Source organism: Anabas testudineus, chromosome 22, assembly GCF_900324465.2.
Source record: "Anabas testudineus chromosome 22, fAnaTes1.2, whole genome shotgun sequence".
Taxonomy (NCBI): Eukaryota; Metazoa; Chordata; class Actinopteri; order Anabantiformes; family Anabantidae; genus Anabas; species Anabas testudineus.
Genome location: NC_046630.1, coordinates 4334618 through 4355011, shown reverse-complemented (window position 1 = coordinate 4355011; position 20394 = coordinate 4334618). Strand labels below are relative to the sequence as shown.

At 38.5% G+C, this 20394-nt stretch overlaps 2 protein-coding genes across 3 annotated transcripts; both read left to right on the top strand.

The window, feature by feature from the left end:
• The first annotated feature begins 1376 nt into the window (after positions 1-1376).
• On the top strand, positions 1377-11617 carry rbm25a (RNA binding motif protein 25a). 2 transcript variants are annotated; one of them, XM_026339652.1, is made up of 18 exons: positions 1377-1558; positions 1837-1960; positions 2682-2731; positions 2959-3129; positions 3474-3531; positions 3737-3897; positions 3981-4175; positions 4310-4390; positions 7210-7484; positions 7924-8035; positions 8128-8217; positions 8324-8397; positions 8484-8634; positions 8912-9320; positions 9409-9713; positions 9909-10007; positions 10137-10184; positions 10906-11617. In XM_026339652.1, the coding sequence occupies exons 2-18, from the start codon at positions 1855-1857 to the stop codon at positions 10996-10998; spliced, it is 2478 nt and encodes an 825-aa protein (XP_026195437.1). In that variant the 5' UTR covers positions 1377-1558; positions 1837-1854; the 3' UTR covers positions 10999-11617. The 2 variants fall into 2 exon arrangements, with proteins under 2 accessions (XP_026195437.1, XP_026195436.1); XM_026339651.1 differs by having other exon boundaries at positions 4307-4390.
• An 886-nt stretch (positions 11618-12503) lies between these two features.
• Positions 12504-19196, top strand: slc39a9 (solute carrier family 39 member 9). Its single transcript, XM_026340507.1, has 7 exons — positions 12504-13072; positions 13305-13413; positions 14703-14906; positions 15235-15303; positions 15618-15703; positions 15957-16091; positions 16561-19196. Exons 1-7 carry the CDS (start codon positions 12977-12979, stop codon positions 16801-16803), a joined length of 942 nt encoding a protein of 313 aa, XP_026196292.1. The 5' UTR covers positions 12504-12976; the 3' UTR covers positions 16804-19196.
• The last annotated feature ends 1198 nt before the right edge of the window (positions 19197-20394 follow it).

The window sequence follows — 20394 nt, the reverse complement described above, 5'->3', positions numbered from 1 at the left end:
AGCCCTGAGTAGGGCCTGGCAGGAAAAACCAGGATGTGAATAAAGATGAATAAAGCTCGCCTCGTGGATTTATTCCAAACAAGAGGACTAGACATTATTATTTCATTTGCATTTTCATATTTAGGCAGCAGACCTTTGCCCCAGACTAAGCACAGCAGCCTGTAGAGCCTACTAATCTGCAACCACATTCATTGAAATACTTTGGAACAGGCACAAAATAACTAAAGAAACACTGAAACTTTTGGTTTCTGTCCATATTTTGCCTGGTAATTTTATTACCAGTCAGGCTAATGCCCATTTCTAAGACATTACGTTTGTATAAAACCTTCTAGTCATTAATTTCATTTTACAAGGAAAAACCCAAAAAATTAAAAAGGAGCTTTATGTAAAAATGTTTTTGTCTTGTTGCTTTATTGTTGCATGGGAATGGAAGAGAAGCTGAATAATTTCAATATCTGCAGAAAACAAATATCAGGAAAATATTCATGATTCTTAGTGCAGGGCTGCAAGTAATAATTATTTGAGCATTCATTGCATCAGCCTTGCCACGACTGGTTGATGCAGTTTGATGGGTGACGAAACCCATGCAGTGTTTTGCATTTTTCAATAATTTAGAAGATATTTTATAAAAAGTCACAAAACAGTGACAATGAGTGTTTATAATATTTCAGATCCTAACAAAACATTAAGACTGAATGATTTATCTGGCAAACAGGCCACAACTGTAAGATTTGATGTACCAGTTTCAGCCTTGGTTCAAAGTAATGGGTTACCTGTTGCAAAACTAACATCGTTTCTGCAAATCATTTTCTAAAAACGTTGGGATATGTTTTGCTTATAATAAGTGAATGGTAACGAACCGGTTGAATGACTGGGTTGCATCAGCCATCCATTGCATCACTCAACCCGTGCAAGGGTTAAACAGGTTTTTTATTAGCAGGGTTGTTGAGTTCATCCCTGGTTCCTTCTATATGTGTGTATATCCTTGAGAAAGTCATTACTCCCCATGTGTGTATTATGTATGCATTCATTCTTACTGCAACACATTTTCACTGATATGTTTCAGGTTTGATTGAAAAAAGTTAATTAAATTATAATATAATATAATTGTTAAAAAAGTGTATGGAAACTAGACTGTAGATTTTTCTTACTCCCAGGAAATGTTGCTCAGATGAAATGTCTCAATATTAAATTGCCTATAGCTCTTCTTTCCAAAGAGCTGCAAGCCCTGGAAGGAGGTGGCACTGTCAACATGCAGAGAGACATCTGCCTAGCAGGCAAAACGAGGGCAAAAAAATCCCCTATAGAACTGCTGGGCACCTGAAAGACCAGATGTAGGGCAAAAAAGACAAACTCAATGCAGCGCTATCCCATGATTCATTTCGAAAAGAATAGGTCCTAGTTATTTGTATCCATAGTGGTTGTCGTAACGCATTAGTGATAACTATAACGTTTAGCGTTAAGTTTACGGTTTTCTATTTACTGTGTTTAATGGGCTTTTATTTGGACCATCTGTAGCAGTATTAGGCACTGGTTTTTATTTTGCAGTTTACTACAGGTGAGTAAAATCCGTACATGACCGCTGCAGCTAATGTGAACTAGCAAGGCCACAGAGGCTGCGTTAGCTAACTTGAGCTAATTAGCTAATTAAACGTGAATGATAACCACATTTACACTGAGCAGACCTCCCAACAGCGTAGTTTGCAATGTTAGCAGTTAATTGTGCTATTTTTGTATAATATTCAGAACTGTGATAAACTTGACATGACCCAGTTCAGCTATGAAAAACGTCAACAACGGTCCCTTGGTCATCTGAATGGCTCCTCTCTTCTGCAGGTCCCTGCACACCTAAGGATGTCGTACCCTCCTCCCCTGAACCGCCAGCAGATAGGCATCCCTCAGCTGCCCCCCAGGATCCCACCTCCTCAGTATGGGGGGTTTGCCCCAGCAGTCCCACCAGGTACTGAATAGTGTCGTAGCCAAGAACAGTTAATGGTCCGTAGTTAAAAATATATATATGGGAAATTATGGGGAAATACATACAGTATTTTTAAATGTATTAAGTACAAGTAACACTACACACTCAGGTGGTTTAGCAAAGATGTCTTATATAAGTTAATTTTAGTACAAAGGGGCATTCCAAAAGCCCATTTACTTGTAATAAAAGATGTGCTTGTATCTGTGAGATAATGACGTCTCTGAGAACAAATAAGCTTTTCATGTGATCTAATTTTCGTCAGGGTTTATTAGCAACAGAAAGCTTCAAGTAGCTGGAATGTCGTCTTGAGCAAGCACCCACTCAGAAAACTACCCAGAAGTGGTTTGTCTGCTTTTAAACTTAGTTGAGCAACTATTCCCTTCCCCATGAAAGTGCTTCTGCACATTGAGCGGCCTAGACCATCGTCATCATTGATGCTTATGTGATTAACAATTTGGACGCCCCATCCTATTCTCCTAATGTGGCCTTTTGTGATTTTTGAAAATAATAAGGTATCTGACAAAAAGATGTGTTTATCTCTTTAATTTACATTAAAGTGAGTGGTTGTTTGGAACTCCCCTCTTACTTTTTGGGTAAACCTTAAGCGACAACACATATATAAATATATTCTTGTCTGTAGATGTGTGTGGTTTTATATCTAAATACAAGGTTTTAGTATGTATTTCCTTTCTTTTTTTTATAGGTACTCCCATGATCCCGGTACATATGGGTGTAGTAACCCCCACACCCACAGTGAGTTAGAAACAGGAGTTCCTACTGCATGCCAATTGAAGCATCAGCTGTTCTGTATGACCTGCTGTTGAATACAAAATGACAGACACATATACATTTTGACATCACAATAGTTTAGCCCAATCCCTACTGTTTGTTTATCGGTTGCTTATAATATTTCCATTTTCCTCATTTATTTTGCTTATCTGCTTTGAACAGTGACACAAAAATTTGATTTGATGTTGCAGGTTCTCGTTCCGACCACAGTTGCTGTAACACAGAAGCCAATGACTCCAAAAAAAGAGTCTGGTGCCATCAAAGTAAAGGATACAGAAGACAGTGGTGGCCCCACCACAACTGTATTTGTAGGGAATATCTCTGAAAAGGCATCTGACATGCTGGTCAGACAACTTCTAGCGGTAAGTTGACTGTACTTAAAATGAAATGGTGAAGTGGTCTTGGAAAGTCAGCTTTAAATATTCCAATTATGAGATGATGGAAAACTTGACAACTACAGAAAACTACCTAGCTTACTAGTAACAGGTGGCATACACTTCTTGCCGTTTGGACATACTCAAACCAAAAAAACCCATTATGAAGATGAGCTGCATCTTGTACTGATCAGTCAGAAGTATAATACAACTTGCTGCATAGTATGTTTTGATGATAGCAACGTGTCAGTCATGATTTGGCATTGTTAAACTATTAGCATATGTAATACATAAATCTATAATGTATTTTTTTCTGTGCTCTTTCGAAATAGAAATGTGGCATTGTTCTCAGTTGGAAAAGAGTCCAAGGTGCCTCTGGGAAACTTCAAGGTAAAAATAAATCAGGTTGTCTTCTGTTGATTTAACGCAAAGGTGTTGTCTCCAATGTATTGTAATTAAAGTTAAGTCACGGTGGACGTATTTAAGCCTTTTGTCATTCATTAACACAAAGAGACTCTCAAAAAAATAATATGAAGAACAATACAATACAAAAAACTCTGCATTGTAACTTTTTTCTTCTTGCTATTCCTGAAAGCTTTTGGGTTCTGTGAATATAAGGAGCCTGAATCAACACTGCGAGCCCTCAGACTTCTGCATGAGTTACTCTTAGGTGATAAGAAGCTATTGGTCAAGGTAGATGCCAAGACCAAGGCCCAGTTGGATGAATGGAAGGCCAAGAAGAGGAGTGCCAATGGGGTACGTTGTTCACCGGCTGTGTGAAAGATGAACTGAATGTTGCTTTGAAGGCTTTTAACCACTTTTCTGGTTTTGACACACAGGGAGACAGTAGCGGGTCAAAGAGTGGGGATGAAGATGAGGAAGAGGTTCTTGATGAAGAAACACTGCGTCGGGACCAGGTGGTGAAGGGGGCTATAGATGTCCTTATTCGAGAATATGCAAGTGAGCTCAATGCTCCCTCACAGGATCCTGACAGTCAACCTCGCAACAAGAAGCGAAAGGAGAAGAAAGAGGAGGTAGTGTTTGCATGATTTATCTGTAAACAAAGCTTGGAGCAGTATTTTGTGTTGTGTGATTTCTAGCTTTTCTGTAGTAATTCGCGGGTACTTAGTGTGTTTGTCTTCTCTTTTTGTCTCCTTTGTGTAAGGAGGATATCAATGCCATGGAGATGGAGGATGACAAGAGAGACTTGATTTCCAGAGAGATTAGTAAATTCCGGGACACACACAAGGTAATGTATCAAACTGCTGTTAGTACTCTGTAATTTAGATTTTGTAGATGAATCTTCCACATTTGTAATTATAAATTCCTCAACAGCAAAAGGAGCTGCACTAAAATATCTAGAGTTAAGTCCTCTACAAGATTGTTCTGTTACTGTCAACAGTAATAGGTAGTAGTACTGTCAATAGTATCTAGGTACTCTGTCAATATGTACATTAGGTAGTGACATTTAAACATCTTATTAAGTACGTATTAAGTATTTGATGTTTTATTTTATAGTATCTGTTAAACGCTGTAGGTGTTCAAATACTGCAACGGCCAAAGATGGCTTTATAGTGCCTGTCCTTTCCAAATTGGCAGAAGTTATCACTGTTCATTTATACTGATTTGATATTTGCAAAAGCTAAATTCATCACACAGAGTGCATGGTCACAATGTTAAATTCCATCTAAAGCTAATCTATTGATTAAACCCCACCAATATGGTAGAGTTCATTTGGTGACTAGAGCAAGATGAATCTCAGAATCTCAGCTTTGGAAAAAGTTGCGAGGATAGGATGTAAGTATGCTCTTTCATTTCTTCTCTACTCATGTTGGGCGCTCCCTTCTGGAGGGTTCGCAGAGGGGCAACTGGCTCTCAGTACGCTTCTGTTATTGTACAGCGATGCGCAGCCCTGCTGGAGCTAGGATGTACAGATTGCTAGTGTTGTCCCAAGGTAGCATGATGTACTTGATACTCAGTCTGGTTTTAGGAGGCTGGGGAGCTCAGTGAACCTCTGCAGGTCCTCAGATGATAAATGATGTGTTATGAAGAACACACACTGCCTAAATGAGCCTAACCACTGCAGTAGTTTGAACTGCACCCCATAGAGTTACTAAAGCAGGGAGCGCCCCTTCACAGCACTCTGTGGTCTGAAGATTAGCAAGGTAAGTGCCTGTTGTATTGTTTCTAATTCCTCTAATGTGTCTGATTTTGATTTCCAACATGGTAATTTTACTTTCCTTTGTTCCATGTCTTAGTGAGTCCATTTTAGCAACACAAGAACAGACAAAAATTTTAAGCTGCATCAACATTGATATGATAATCATAGGGTACGCACAGTAAATGTGTTGTGGTATAGGTAGTCATTTGTTTACATAAGTCCTGTGCTAGCTACAAAATAAACCATTTTCCCACAGTGGAATATTTAAACAAGAAGTAAGGTGCAGGATATGAAGAGATTACAACACTGGATAAAGCAATAAGAGCTAGAGAATAAACCATCACCTTCTAAATTGTCCTGTGTAGCTCATGTAGAACACATAGCTCTGCCCCCTTTCATTCTATCCTTCTCTTTGTTTTTGGTTATCAGTTACCATCTGTGAGACCCATGTTTCTAATGGCTTTCATTGAATACTGTCAAAACATATAGCTCTGATCATTACCGGTTAAAATCAGTAAAAGAACAGTTTGAACTGTGGGTCTCAGTTCAATTTTGATATGATTTGTTTGGGTTGGAGAGACTGGGGACACACTAGAAGACAACCTACAGGTAAGACTGCTTCACTAATATTTATTTTAACCATGTATACAAAAAAAAGTCATTGTTCATGTGTTTTCTGTGAATGAACTGCATTTAGATAAACTGCTTCACAGGTATCGTTTGGACATTTTACCTGAGTATTTTGATTTTACACTTGACCTGCTTTTCCTCCCGTACATAGCCTGTAGGATGTGTAGGGGCAGAGAAGCGCTGAAACCGTAGTTCATCACCTGTAAGTTGCACACCAGTAGCTTCAAAATGGTCTGTAGAAAATGCCATGAACCTGCAATGGGCTGGTGAGAATGCAGAGAATGAATTACATGTCATGTTCCTTCAGATTCCCTTTGAACTTGAGTGTTTTTTAATCTACTGCATTCCAGATAGGCTTGTGTAAATGTATTTACTATTGGGAATTAGTGTGAAAGCTTAAGGTGTTCAATGTACTGCAGAATCTTAATTGTGTCCAAATTTAGGGCCATTACTTGGTATTTGCCACATAAGCACTTGCAGTATGATGTGCTCTCAAATTATGGTTTTATAACTTAACTACACAGAACTCCTTCACTGCTGCAGGGGAGCACTGATCCTCTGCCTCTCAGACAATACACATGGGAGCTGGTTATGTAATTCAGTTAGCTGGCTATTTGCCATGTCAGCTTGGACTTAAATCCATTTGGCACCCATAGGTAAGAACCAAACCAGTGTTAGTGAACTTGCTGACCTAACAGTTTGAAGCTGGGTAGATACTGAGAAGTTACCGGAAGTAATTGTGTTATTGTGAGCATGAGAGTCTCCACCTCTAATTAAACCAGTTAACTGAAGGAATCAGAACAGAGTGGATCATGCAAAAGCTTAGTTCACCATAAAGCATTCAATTAAGTAACTGCAAAGGATGAGCTGACATGTTGCATTGCTGTAAGGACCAGAACACCAGAAATGCTTTACTGCAGGACACTTTTTACTTCTACTCCTATTGCAACCCTTCATAAACACAGGTTAGCTGCAATTTATGTTTATAACTACTGTAAGTGTGTCGTGAAATGGGCAGTATTCACATTAAACTTGCTCAAGCAGTGGACCACTCGTCCTGGTGGGAATGTCAGGGCTAAGAAGACTTCCTCACTCACAGCAGCCAACCTCTGCAAGTCAATGAGTCATGGCAATATGTGAGCATGTCTGGCCCAGACATTTTTCTGTATGATATGCTTATAACCTGCTTTATGTTTATGTAATAAAGTGTGATGCTTTTTTAAGTATTTTGAATCTAGTAACACAGTATCCTTTTTCTTCCTGTTGGGCTCCTGCAGAAACTGGAAGAGGAGAAAGGAAAGAAAGAAAAGGAGCGACTGGAGCTTGAGAGGGAAAGGAGAGAGAGGGACAAAGAGAGGGAGCGTGAGAGGGAGCGCCGCGACCGTGAGAAAGAAAAGGAAAGGGAGAGAGAGAGGGACAAGGAGCGCGAAAGAGACAGAGATCGCGACCGTGAACGGGAGAGAGATCGCGAACGAGAAAGGACGAAGGAGCGAGAGAGGGAGCGGGAGAGGGAAAGGAGTCGAGATGTCAGTGAAGGTCGCAGCAGATCAAAGTGAGTGGGATGCCACTGATGCAGTTCTGTCACGCATCAGTTATGAAGTTACATTATTTACACATCACTTTGATATACATAAATGGTCATGTGGGTTTCTACTAGTCTAAGCAGTGTCTGCATCTTTTCTTTGCTATATATATATATATATATATATATATATATATATATATACATATTATATATATACATATATATATATATACATACATATATATATATATACATATATATATATACATATACATATATATATATACATATATATATATATATACATATATATATATACATATATATATATATATACATATATATATATATATATATATATATATATATATATATATATATATATATATACTAACATTATGACATGATGATAATAATTCAACCAGATTAACAGCAGTATGTTATTTGCAATGTGTCTTTTTTGCAGAGAGAGGACAAGAGAGGATAAAAAACGAGACCGTGAAGAAGATGAGGAGGACGTTTACGAACGGCGCAGACTCGAAAGGAGGCTTCGAGACAAGGAGGCAGCTTACCAAGAAGTATGTATATCCTCATCCACATACAAATGCTATGATTTTTATTTGTTTACCTCTAAATGATGGTTGATTTCTTTTCTTTTGTTTTCTTAAAGCGTCTCAAAAACTGGGAGATTCGAGAGAGGAAAAAGGCGCGTGACTACAGCAAAGAAGCAGAAAGGGAGGATGAGAGGCGTCGTGAAATGGTATATAATAAATTATACACAAGGTCAAATCATTGTTTGTCAGATATGATGATTACGTTCTGGGTTTATGCAGATACACTAACTGTTTACTGAATGTTGAATTCAGATGAAAGAAGCCAAAAGGCTGAAAGAATTCCTTGAAGATTATGACGATGACAGAGATGACCCAAAATACTACAGGTGACTGTCTTTATTCTGCACACATAGAAGTGAGAGACACACATTTGTTTTGTTTTTGGACATTGTTTCACTCAATTCTCATTCAGGGGGAGTGCTTTGCAAAAGAGACTTCGTGACAGAGAAAAGGAGACAGAATTGGATGAGCGAGACCGGAAGAGGGAGAAGGAGGAGCTGGAGGAGATCCGACAGAGGCTTCTTGCTGAAGGTCACCCTGACCCTGATGCTGAACTGCAGAGGGTGAGTCCATGTGGAACTCAACTTTTGTTTCTCAAACAAAAATATATGCCTTTCCTACAAGGGCTTCCTATATTTAACATACAGAGGTTTCTTACGCCTTCAGTTGTGGTTTGTTGGAACTGAGGTACATGTAGTAAATTCTTTTGTTTTTTTTCCTGTTGAAAATATTTGTTTTTCTTCCTTTTGGTTTTTAATCTGTAAGAATTTGAAGTTGATGTTTATAAATATACATGCAGAAAGTAAAGCCATTGTTAATATGTCAAGTATTTTTGTACAGATGGAGGAGGAGGCCGAGCGAAGACGGCATCCTCCCCTGAAACTTGAACCTGAGGAAGAAGTGAACCAGGAGAAGGCTCATAGGGACCGGGATCGGGAGAAGAGAGGTTCTGGAAGGCCTGTTGAGCCACCACCTCGAGGCCCCCAGCAGCATTCAGATGATGATGTGGAGGAAGGAGACGAGGATGACTACCATGATGGCGAGGACTCACAGGAAGCCAAGCCACAACTCAAACCCGTCATGCGACCAATCACTACAGCTCCCTCAGTGTCCTCTGCCAGTGGGAATGTGACTCCAAACACACCTGGAAATGAATCTCCCTGCGGCATCATCATTCCAGGCGAGAACACTCCCGAGGTCCAACCTCCAGAGGAACACCGGCCCAAGATTGGTCTCAGTCTCAAACTAGGTTAGTACAAAACCAAGGAAATAGAGGGATCCGTTTATTTAGTACCAGAATAAACAATTGTTTTCCTGTGTTTCTTTTTTTATTCCAGGAGCCACAAATAGTCCTAGCCAGCTCACTGCAGGAAAGCGAAAGAAACTGGCCACTGTGGAAAGTGTTTTCAACAAGTTTGATGATGAGGAGGCAGATGAGCAGCCTCGTAAAAGGAAACTAGTTCCACTGGATTATGGTGATGATGATAAGAGTCTAGGCCTTGATGGTGCAGAAATTTCAGGGGCCAAAGGCAGCGTCAATACAGAGGAGAAACGCAAGCACATAAAGAGCCTGATTGAGAAGATCCCCACTGCCAGGCCTGAGCTGTTCTCCTATCCTCTGGACTGGACCATGGTTGATTCGGTAAAGAGCCTCTGAAAATCTTTGATTTATTTAGTTGTTTCTGTAAATAGATTTATTTTCTGTCTGCTGTTCTGAAGGTCAAAGTTGGTGAAGCTTTTAGATATTTTGTCTTGTTGCTCTTTGTAAGTGAATTTATAAGAGCTTGATCAGGAATTGACCAACCCATAAGTTGTTCTCATTGATTGCTTTTGGTAGATTCTGATGGATCGTCGCATTAGACCATGGATCAATAAGAAGATAATTGAATACATTGGTGAGGAGGAACCAACCCTGGTTGACTTTGTCTGTTCAAAGGTCAGTGATTATTTCTGCTTTGCAGTTTCAAAATATAAATCTGTAAATATGTAGGTGAAGAGGGGAAAAATGCTGCAGTTGTTGCTTGCAACATTGCTGTAATGTATTTTCTTGCTGTTCTTTTCCTAGGTGATGGCCCACAGCACCCCTCAGGGTATTCTCGATGATGTTGCTATGGTAAGTTGAAATTCTGCGTCCTTGATCTCAAACCCAAGTCTGTCTCACTTCATTGTTTTTGAGGTTTCTTGATTTACTTGTTCAACAAAATTTTAAATGTTATTCCTGTTATGGAGTAGTTTGGTTGCACTAAAAGTACAGACCAGGTTCCATTTAAAAAAAAAAAAAACAAAAAAAAACAAAAAACGCACACCAATGTCCTTTGTTCTGTTCATGTGATATTTATAGTCCCACCCATGTTTAGTTCCTGGGAAAGTTGCTTGAACCAGCTACTATGTAGATAAACAACATCACTGAATTCTCATTTAACTAAAAGAATAATTGTATGGATGTTAGAATTTGTTAGGATGTAAACAATTAGCTGGTTAATTACTTATAGAATGAATTGGCTGCAACATTTTAATCAACATTTTATAATTGGCATTTAAAGAAATGATTGTAAAGTGTTTGTGAGAAGATTAGGCTGGCTCCAGGTTCTCAGATACGCAAATTTGATGCTCTAGTACAGATTAGTTACATTTGGATATGTCGCCTTGGTCTCTCTTAAAGTTCATCTGATATTTTACAGACAACACGGTTATGAAATGTGTAAAAATCCTCATTAGGTGATGCCCTAACTTACAGTATGTGTGTAGTGTTTATGTTAACGAAATAGGTTGATTGCACATGTTTAATTATTTACTTCATATAAACATTTTCTAACAAACATCTTTGTGTTCAGGTTCTGGATGAAGAAGCAGAAGTCTTCATAGTAAAAATGTGGAGGCTGTTGATATATGAAACAGAAGCCAAGAAGATTGGACTGGTGAAATAAAGCCTACACGTGTCTCTGACTGACTTCCTTTGCTCACAGTTCTGCTACCTGCTGTTTTCTGGTCCAGCAGACTGTAAACATGCCCATACACCCTTCCATTCCTTCAGCAAGGAGCTGCTGCCTTGTACATGTATGTATGAGTGTGTGTTTGGAAGGGAAAGTCTGTGAACAGAAAGGATTTGCACAAACATAATGCATGACAAAACTTTGGTTGTATTTGGTTTTCTTTGTTGCTGTTGTTGAGGCAGAAGACAGAACTTCATTTTACCCATCTGTCCTCCAGGACGCTGCTTTAATCTGCTGGTGTCATGTTGAGCCACTGCTCCATTGTGTGAACTAATAAATATGCTATTTTCTTTTTTTTCTTTTCTTTTTTTTAAGAAAATATTGTCTGTCTTTCTTAAATGTGCTGTTTTATTTCTATTCATTTGGCCGTTTTTAAATGCAGTAATACTTAAGAAGTGTTTTGGTATATTTCTTTTCACTTTTTCATCTGTTTTATCATCGCATATCACAGAACTTACCCTGCGTTGATAAGAACTCCAACTTACTTTAGTGTGGGCTGTCATTTAGAAATAAAAAATACAATAAAAACAATTAAACACATTTTCCCACTAGAGAAAACTTCGTGAATAGAAACGCTGGGATTTATCTTCAAAACGTACTATGACTAATAAATGAACAGTGTATTATTATTGCATCCTGCACAAGTAGCATTTAAATGTAGTTTGTGAAGGTGTAGCTGGTATCAATGAAGTGGGAGAGATAAAAGTATAAATTACCAAATTTTTTGTGAAATATTGCTTAAGTGAAACCATGGTAGATGTGAAAAGTAACACTTGCTATCACAATCAAATAGACTTTATTTTAAAGGCTAAAATTTTTATATACTGTACAATCTTAACTATGTAACTATGGCTATCAGATATTTGCAGTGAAGTAAAAAGTAGTATTAGTACCTCAGAATTTTACATCAGTACATAGGTAAATGCTTAGGCTAACTACATTTCACCACTTTAGTTTATTTAAGACCAGGGATTGATACAAAGACAAATATAATTACAAATTTCTGTAAAAAGACAGTAACAGAAATATAAAAATGCTGAACTAGTACAAAAACATACTTTTTTGGTCTAGACCTCAATTGTTTGTATTGTTTGCAGTCATTTCTAATTACAACAATGACTTCAGACGGGAAAATTCAGTTTGTATTTAAATTAATAACATTTTAATAGAACAGTGAATGTAAACAGACATCCAGAAACACTGGTGCAATATAGCATTTTACAGAATAGAAATACATAAGATAGAGTGTCCATATAAATTGAATTTTAATGTAGTTTGGAAAACATACTGTTGCAGGAATGTGCAGGAATCATTTTCCCACTGTTGCTGTCAGATTTAGTGGTTCTATTAAATCCCCATGTGTCTGTAGGATCCGCTCTCTCCGCCTCCAGCGCGTCTCACGCATACGTGGCAGGTTGAGCGTTGGTTCCTGACCCGGAAGTACTTTGCATCGGCACCAAACAAGAGGATGCTGTGTTGTCCAGCTTGTTAGCTGCTAGCCAAGTCGGGAAGTTGCAATATTATTTTTGACTGTTGAACCTTGACGAAAGGATGCGGGTTGTCAGTGGTTTGGACGTGAAGGGTAACGTGTCAAGGTTGTTTGTTTGCTAAATCTAAGAGCCGAGACAATTCCCGAAGCTAGTTAGCTTAGCTTTGCTAACGTTATCGAGGCCAGAGGCTGCACCGTCTCTGTTTTAGTTATTTTGGATGTTTGGTAGCAAATTAAGCTAGCAACAAAGGAGAAGCGTGTTTTTATTATTCTCAAATACTATTAATCGTAACAGCTGTAGTTCAGGGGATGCCATTTAACTTGACGAGCACGAATAAAAGCCGTGTTATAAGTGCAGGTAGGTGGAGGTTGGTTTTGATGGTTTAGCTTAGCAGCAGACTAGCCGAAGATAAAAGTGTAGTCATGGACGATTTTAGCTCCATCAGCCTGCTGTCGCTTGCCATGTTGGTGGGATGTTACGTGGCCGGGACAATACCTTTAGCAGTCAACTTTTCCGAGGTAAGTTCATAACATGCAAAGCTTTGTACAACTGTTTGCACTGTTGCGCCAACTTTGTCACTAGCCACCATTTACAAATGCACAGAGGGTGAAAGGTGAATCCACCAAGCACCGATTACATCATAAATTCTCCAAAGTAAACCGATAAGAATCTCGATATTTTGTCCTTAAAGGGCTGAAAAACAACGTAAGATGCTGGTGTTACATATTGGTTGGGACTTTGTTTCTGCAGGAGAAGCTGAAGCTGGTCACTGTGCTGGGAGCAGGGCTGCTCTGTGGAACCGCACTGGCTGTCATCATTCCTGAAGGGGTCCACGCACTTTATGAAGAAATCCTTGAAGGTAACATTAGCATGGATTTCTTAAAGGATTGCTTAGAGTTTTGATTTTAGGAAACCTGTCTGGTGTGTGTGTAAAGTAGCATTTCATTGTGCTGAAACCAGCATACCTTAATAAAAGATACCAATTATTTTCTATATTGTTAAATCCCTAATTATTACATCTTGGAATACACTTTTGTGGCACATGTTTCCAATAAGAACAGATGAAGAACTTAAAAAAGCTGTCAAAAAAGCTGGTCTTTCTACTAATAAATATGACTGGAGTTTTTCCACCACCTTTTAACCTCCAGGGCAGTGTCATCAAACAGCTTGAAGTCTGTGGACACTAGAAACAGTTTGAAAATATTAATAGTACATTTGTCAGTGATGTGTGATGACAGCAGCTTTACTGTGAAAAACATAAAAGGGAATGGTTCAGTCTGCATGATGTTAGATGCTAAAATCATTTTTTCTAAACCTAAGTTGTCCATAAATAATGTGCAGTCCAGTCAAAGGGACACTGATCACTGAGGTATTAAATTGGAGAATATTCTCCACTATAGTAGTGGATAGTAGATGATGGTAAATTGTCAGGCATTACATCCGAGTTTGATACTGCACAGTGGTCAGCATTAAAACCCTGTTGAAATAAAGGGAGGGAGACAGTTTAATCACTTAACTACAGAAATGTAAAAGCTGCTGTGCTGGAATATGCAAATAAAATAACAAAATCGAATAAATTGGCATCTGTAATGATGATGATAAAGTGATAGAATATTAATTTAGTGTTAAGTTTACACTACATAGCCTACACTGTAAAATGTAATTTATTACCTTTCTGTATCATACATGGTTCTGATATTGTCATCATAATGTTCAAGTTCAATGAGTTAGTTTCTTAGAGAAAAGCAGTCTTGTCTTGCCGTGTACAAGAACCTCAAGTACCTTTGAGATTGAAATAATGAATTATCCATTTCACCTTGATAATTCACTCATCAGTGCAGCTTTCTAGGTAGTCTTTCCTAGGTCCATATATTTTTGACACACATACATCCTATTCAAACAAAGCAAAGTTTGGTGAGCATAGTTCAACCGCATGACATCTGTTCCTGTTATGTAACAAACTATCAAACACAGATTTGTGTCTTGTGATCATTTGCACATGAACTGTCTCTTAGAAGAAAACTTCTAAAAAGAGTTTTAGATGATCTTTGTACTAAGCAGTGACACTAGTAAGAATGATTTACTTCATTAGTAATGCACTAAGGTGCTTTTCTTTGTTCTCTTCTCTCCTGCCTCGTGTGCCTGCAGGTGGACACCACAGCCACAGCCAGGCTGGAGTTGTGGAGGTCTCAGAGGCAAAGGGTGAAGCTGAGGCAGCTCTTGCTGCCAGTGGAAAACACGAACACACTCATGAGGAGCTTCATGCCTGCATTGGAGTGTCTCTGGTCCTGGGATTCGTCTTTATGCTACTTGTGGACCAGATTGGGAGTTCTCACATGCACAACACTGAAGGTCATTATTACAAGGAAAAAAGAAAATTGAAAACGCAAAATTAAAAAATCGAAAGTTTTAAGATTTAAGCATCCAAATCACTTATTTCTTAAAAATGTGTACATGTCTAGAATAACTATTGTAAAATGGGTCTGGATGACAGGTTCATCTGTGATTAATAATAATCTGTGATAATTAATTGCACTCAAACACACTGCAAATTTAGTTTTCCTGGATGCCCCAGGCCTTTAAAGGGAGTGGTTATAGTTGTACCAGTTATTGAATATTTGATGCTGCATTGCATGGCTGTAAATTCACAATCTCTGCTATTGTATTCTGTCTTGTTTAGATCCAGAGTCAGCGAGGGTCGCCTCCTCAAAAATCACCACCACCCTGGGTCTCGTGGTTCATGCTGCAGGTACGTTTGACACTCAGTGAGTCGCTGATTCTGTCTGATGGTGCCAATCTTGAAGTCAAATTGTTGCAACAATAGTTTAATAATGGATTAATTGAGTTGAACCAATGCGTTCATATACTGGTTATACTCAATGAATTAAAAAGTATTTGAATTTTCTATGCAGTTTTTACACTGTAATTTATTACTTGAACCTGCTGATTGATCATGTGAATTTAATCTTTTGAGTTATTAGTACAACTCACTAGTCTTTAGTACAACAGTTAAATGCTAATGAGTGTGTATTTAATAATCATGTTAACTCTCTTTGCCCCCAGCTGATGGAGTAGCTCTTGGAGCTGCTGCCTCTACCTCTCAGACCAGCGTTCAGCTCATTGTCTTTGTAGCTATCATGTTGCATAAGGTAAAAGTCAATTATAAGTTGTACAATAATTTATTCCAACATTTTCGAGAAATAGCTTCTTGTCTCATTTGATACATATGTATTTTATACTGCTTGTCTGAGTTTTGGATGTTAATGGACAGTTTTTTCTTTTCTGACATTTTACAGATCAAATGATTAATTAATAAAACGATCCCCTCAGATAATTAAAATAATCTTTCATTGCTGAACATTGTGTGATACTATGTGAACTTTTCTGCTCTGTCTTCTGCAGGCACCAGCGGCGTTTGGTCTGGTGTCTTTTCTGATGCACGCTGGTCTTGAGAGGAACCGCATTCGTAAGCATCTCCTGGTCTTTGCCCTGGCAGCGCCGGTCCTCTCCATGCTCACATTCTTAGGCCTCAGTCAGGTAAATACTGGGTTTTGACATTATCTTCTGTTGTGGACCTCAAATTAAACATCAGTCATGATTTATTAAAATTATTTATTTTATTATTTATTAAAATATTTTCTTTTTGATAAATGTGTTATTATGGTTAACAACAAAATATCAGTATCCAGCACCTCCAGTGTTGAGGCAAAAGTTTATTGCCTGTCATGTGTGTTAAAGATGTGTTTACTGTAAAGTATCCAAGCTGATCCAAACCAGCTGTTATCTTCAGAGAGAGTAAAACAATAACTCATATAAAAAGGCACAGTCTTTATTAGAAAACCAGTACAGCTGGTACCAAACATGTTTTAGAATTTTCGTTAATCATAAAACATCAAAGTGAATTAAAATAAAACAAGCAAATGCATTTCAGAAATATTTGAGCCATCAGCATTGACGTTAATGTGAACAGATTCTCCTGACAGAATTTTTGCTGGTTCCCCCTCAGAGCAGCAAAGAGGCCCTGTCAAACATCAACGCCACCGGTGTGGCCATGCTCTTCTCTGCAGGCACTTTCCTCTACGTGGCCACTGTCCACGTCCTCCCTGAGGTCGGGGGTGGCGGCCACAGCCATGCTCCTGCAGGAGGGAGTGGAGGGAATGGAGGGAAAGGACTGAGCAAGGTGGAGGTGGGAGCTCTGGTGCTGGGCTGCCTCATTCCTCTGGTGCTGTCTGTCGGTCACCACCATTAGACTCACTGCTCAGGACTGATTTTAAGACGGGTGTACAGGGAAAGCAGCGGAAACAGAGACTTCTAACGTTGTTGGTTTATTGATGCCGGTGGACCTTGTGGACCAGACTGGTGATCGCTGTGGGGACATCTTATGACTTGAAAGTGAAGCTGAAACAGGGAATAAACTAAGTTAGGGAAATTAGATTTGCTGCAGTGACAACAAAGACACACAACAATGTTTTTCTTTCCTTCTTTGTTTTTCTGACACCGACAACAAAATGATAAGGCTACTGTATGTGTCAATTTCTGTCACCAGGTATCTTGAGGCCAGAGGTCAACGGACCTTTTTTTTTCTCACTTTATTTAGATCACTGTGGAGTTTTCAGTGTTGCTTTATTGTGCTTGTCCAACGTCGAAGAACCAACCCTGATATCATTACAGTGACGCTTTACTAGATGGCAGTTGCGCAGTGAAATTTAGATTAAGTCTTAATTAAGCTTGTGATATTGAGAAAACATAAGACAGTAACTTTTTTTTTTATACAAGTGTACAGATCTGTCAGCAACAATCCAGATTGAAGCGAATTTCAAGTGCCATATTAGCAAGTTTGAACCAGATTCCCAATGAGACAGTTTGTGGAAAATGCTCCTCGCCTATTTTCTTACCAACATAAATCTTGTACTCGCAGCCAAATTTGCAGCAGGGGCCACATGCGCCTAGAAAGATCTTTCTTTGGATGGTGAGTTTGTCCATAGTGGGAGGCCTAAAACCTGAACCCTGTGTATCACTTTGTCATTTCTATTTTATCATTTCTGATTCTCTTATAATTAGTGCAGGAAAAATCTGTCTAAAATCATCTTAAGTGATTGTAGAGGGTGTTACTAAGCTTATTGAAGATGAAGGGTTGTTTCAGCAGCTCTGAGTAAGTGAATGACCTGCCTTATAGAGGATATTAAGATGATAATGTGTTGGGACCAAATTGTCAGAGGAAAGTTTTGACAAAATCTTTTATTTTCTTTAGTTGGTTGACTCGTACATCAATCTTACCTGAGCAATAATCATACCAAGGAGATATTAGGGCAGTCTGAAATAGGTACTGATGGTTTGCCTTCATGTTCGGAGGACTTCTATGTGATTCACATATCAAGAGATGTTAGATGCTCCTGATGTGTGCAGCTCTGCCCCAGAACCATTAACAGAAACTGGTTGATGCATTCAAATCTAAGTATGTTGCTCCCTCTTCTGTCAGGATAAGTGGATGTTGTGATTCTGTATCACTGTGCCTGCTCCCAGCAGAGCTCATATGTATGTATATGTATGTAAGTATACTGTACAGAGTAACTCCTTCCTTCCACATTCATCATGATCTCCTACGTGAGATGGAACCGTTTTCTCACAAATACAGTTTTCTATTCTTTTATTTGAATGTACGGACTGTTACTGGCTGTTCTTTGCTGCGCAGACTCGAGAGGCTCTGGACTGTGAGAGGAGTCTCTGTTTTATGTATAAATCCAATGGTTTTACACTCAACTCGTCAGTTATTACTTCTATGAGGAGAAGAAACCCACAATGATGTTTTAGGTTCTGTGGCTGCAAGAGAAAGATTCGGGTTGCATGCAGACCAGCAGCTGCATGACCATCTTAAGTTTTGCAGGTTGCTTTGTACAAAAGGGATTTACACCCGCTCGTGTTGAAGGACAGGATGTGTCGTTTCATCTTTTTGAACAATGAAACCTTAATAAGATTTAGCACTTTGATTTATTTTCTACTTTTTCTCCATCCTTGTGAAAGTCTTTTTGAGGGTCCACTGTTGTGTGTGTTTAGGACTTCAACTATTTGCATTGTTTAATTCTCTCAATGATTTGTTGGTTTGAAAAATGGTAGGACATTTTTAAATGCATGTCACAAATTCCCAGAATCCAATGCGACATTTTAAAGCCCCAGTTTCCCAAATTACACCACCCTTTAAAAATCTGGGTTTAATACTGCAGGTAAGACCAAGACAAAATAAATAAAAACATCAAACAAAACACAATATTTCATATGAAACAACTGATTCAAACTTGAATTAGATCAACAAGCTCCTTCATGCCGAAAGATGAAAGAAACTTTGAAGAAGCAGTGGATTAAATCTCATTTGGCTCAAGTGGAAAAATACAGTTTAGATAATTTTTGAACTGGGACATTTTGGCTTCTTAAAGGTTGGGTTATTGTTTTTTTTTTAAGTGTGTCTTCAAACAGATTCTTTAGCGTGGGTTAAGTTCTCGTTCTGTTTAACCTGTGCTGCTATCAGATGTCAGCAGTCTGCATTCACATCAAACAGGTGTCTTCTTCTACAGTTAGTATTTTTAGTACAAAATTTTATTCTTGTGCTATTATTTGGCCTTCAGAAGATTAAAACTTTGGAAGATATCTGCTTTTGTCTTTTGTATAACTCAACCTGCTACAAACTCTAAACCTGAACCTGCAGTCCACATGGACACATGGAGATAAACTGTTTTTACAGGACAGCAGCTGAGTTCTTGTCATGTAGTTTAGAACAGTATGATTTAACATGTTTACTAAGGTTAGTTAAAGGGTTTTCATTAAAGATACTGGACTTTGATTGGCTTACAGCAGCTGATTTTCACATTAAAACATCATAAAACCTGCTGAGCTGAATGTTTTGTATGTATGTGCTTTTTCAACCAGTCATAACCAAGTTTGTCAGTCTGATCATTGTTAAATGCAATACCCTCTTTATGTTTAGTAACGGCTACACTTCTTTGGTCATAGCGGTACCTGACCTGGGAAAAGTAAACTACAGATTTTTGCAGTTGGATCTTATTTCACCCTCTCACACACAGCATAGTTCATTGGGGGTCATTTGGTGGTTTCACTTTGAATCAGGAGAGTTTTAGTGTAAAGTTAATACTTGTTAGAGTTTCAGTGGGGGTCAGTGTGTGTTTAATTCTAATTTTCATTCCCGAATGAGTCTGCCTTATTTCTATATTTTTAATTGTGAAAATGAGTTGTAAAGCAATGTGTTTTATGACGACTAAATTAAAGGTTTTTTTTTAAGCTGTTGAAAATGTGGAAGTAATTCACTCTATTTTTACCAGTTCAGCACTTTTACTGTTAAAAGCGTCATAATTGAGCCTCAGCTTCACTTACATTTAGAGGTTTATTTATTCATTAAGAGAAGAATTTATGGTTCCTTAATGTTTCTTTTTGCCACATTTTCTACCCAGTTGTAGGATTTTCCTCTAAAATTAAATGTATTCCTGGAATTCCCTAACCTATTCATAGAAACTAAAAAAAAAGGGTATGCAGGCTGTGCAGACTTTCTGAGGCTGAACTGTCAATATCTTCATAATCTGCTGTTCATCCACTCTGACACATGTTCTGTAAATTAATCTGATACTCACGACTCCAAAGCGACATGTTAACCACTCCGACACTCCATCCTCTTTACCAGAGTCGAACAGCCACTCCTCTGCCGCAGATGTTCTTCTAATTAACAGCTGGTGGATGGATCTTATAGAACCGGAGACTGCTGCTTGCTGCAAGGACAGTAATCTGAATAACAGCTTTTACTGGCTAGAAGGTATTGACCGGCTTCAGATTTAGC

Excerpts from the sequence above, each read along its gene's own strand:
- rbm25a (XM_026339651.1), top strand. The coding sequence starts at position 1,855 with ATGTCGTACCCTCCTCCCCTGAACCGCCAGCAGATAGGCATCCCTCAG. Across the intron at positions 3,898-3,980 it reads AGAAGAGGAGTGCCAATGGG|GGAGACAGTAGCGGGTCAAA; the intron begins GTACGTTGTTCA and ends TTTGACACACAG. Across the intron at positions 9,714-9,908 it reads ACTGGACCATGGTTGATTCG|ATTCTGATGGATCGTCGCAT; the intron begins GTAAAGAGCCTC and ends TGCTTTTGGTAG.
- slc39a9 (XM_026340507.1), top strand. The coding sequence starts at position 12,977 with ATGGACGATTTTAGCTCCATCAGCCTGCTGTCGCTTGCCATGTTGGTG. Across the intron at positions 14,907-15,234 it reads TCACATGCACAACACTGAAG|ATCCAGAGTCAGCGAGGGTC; the intron begins GTCATTATTACA and ends TGTCTTGTTTAG. Across the intron at positions 16,092-16,560 it reads CATTCTTAGGCCTCAGTCAG|AGCAGCAAAGAGGCCCTGTC; the intron begins GTAAATACTGGG and ends GTTCCCCCTCAG.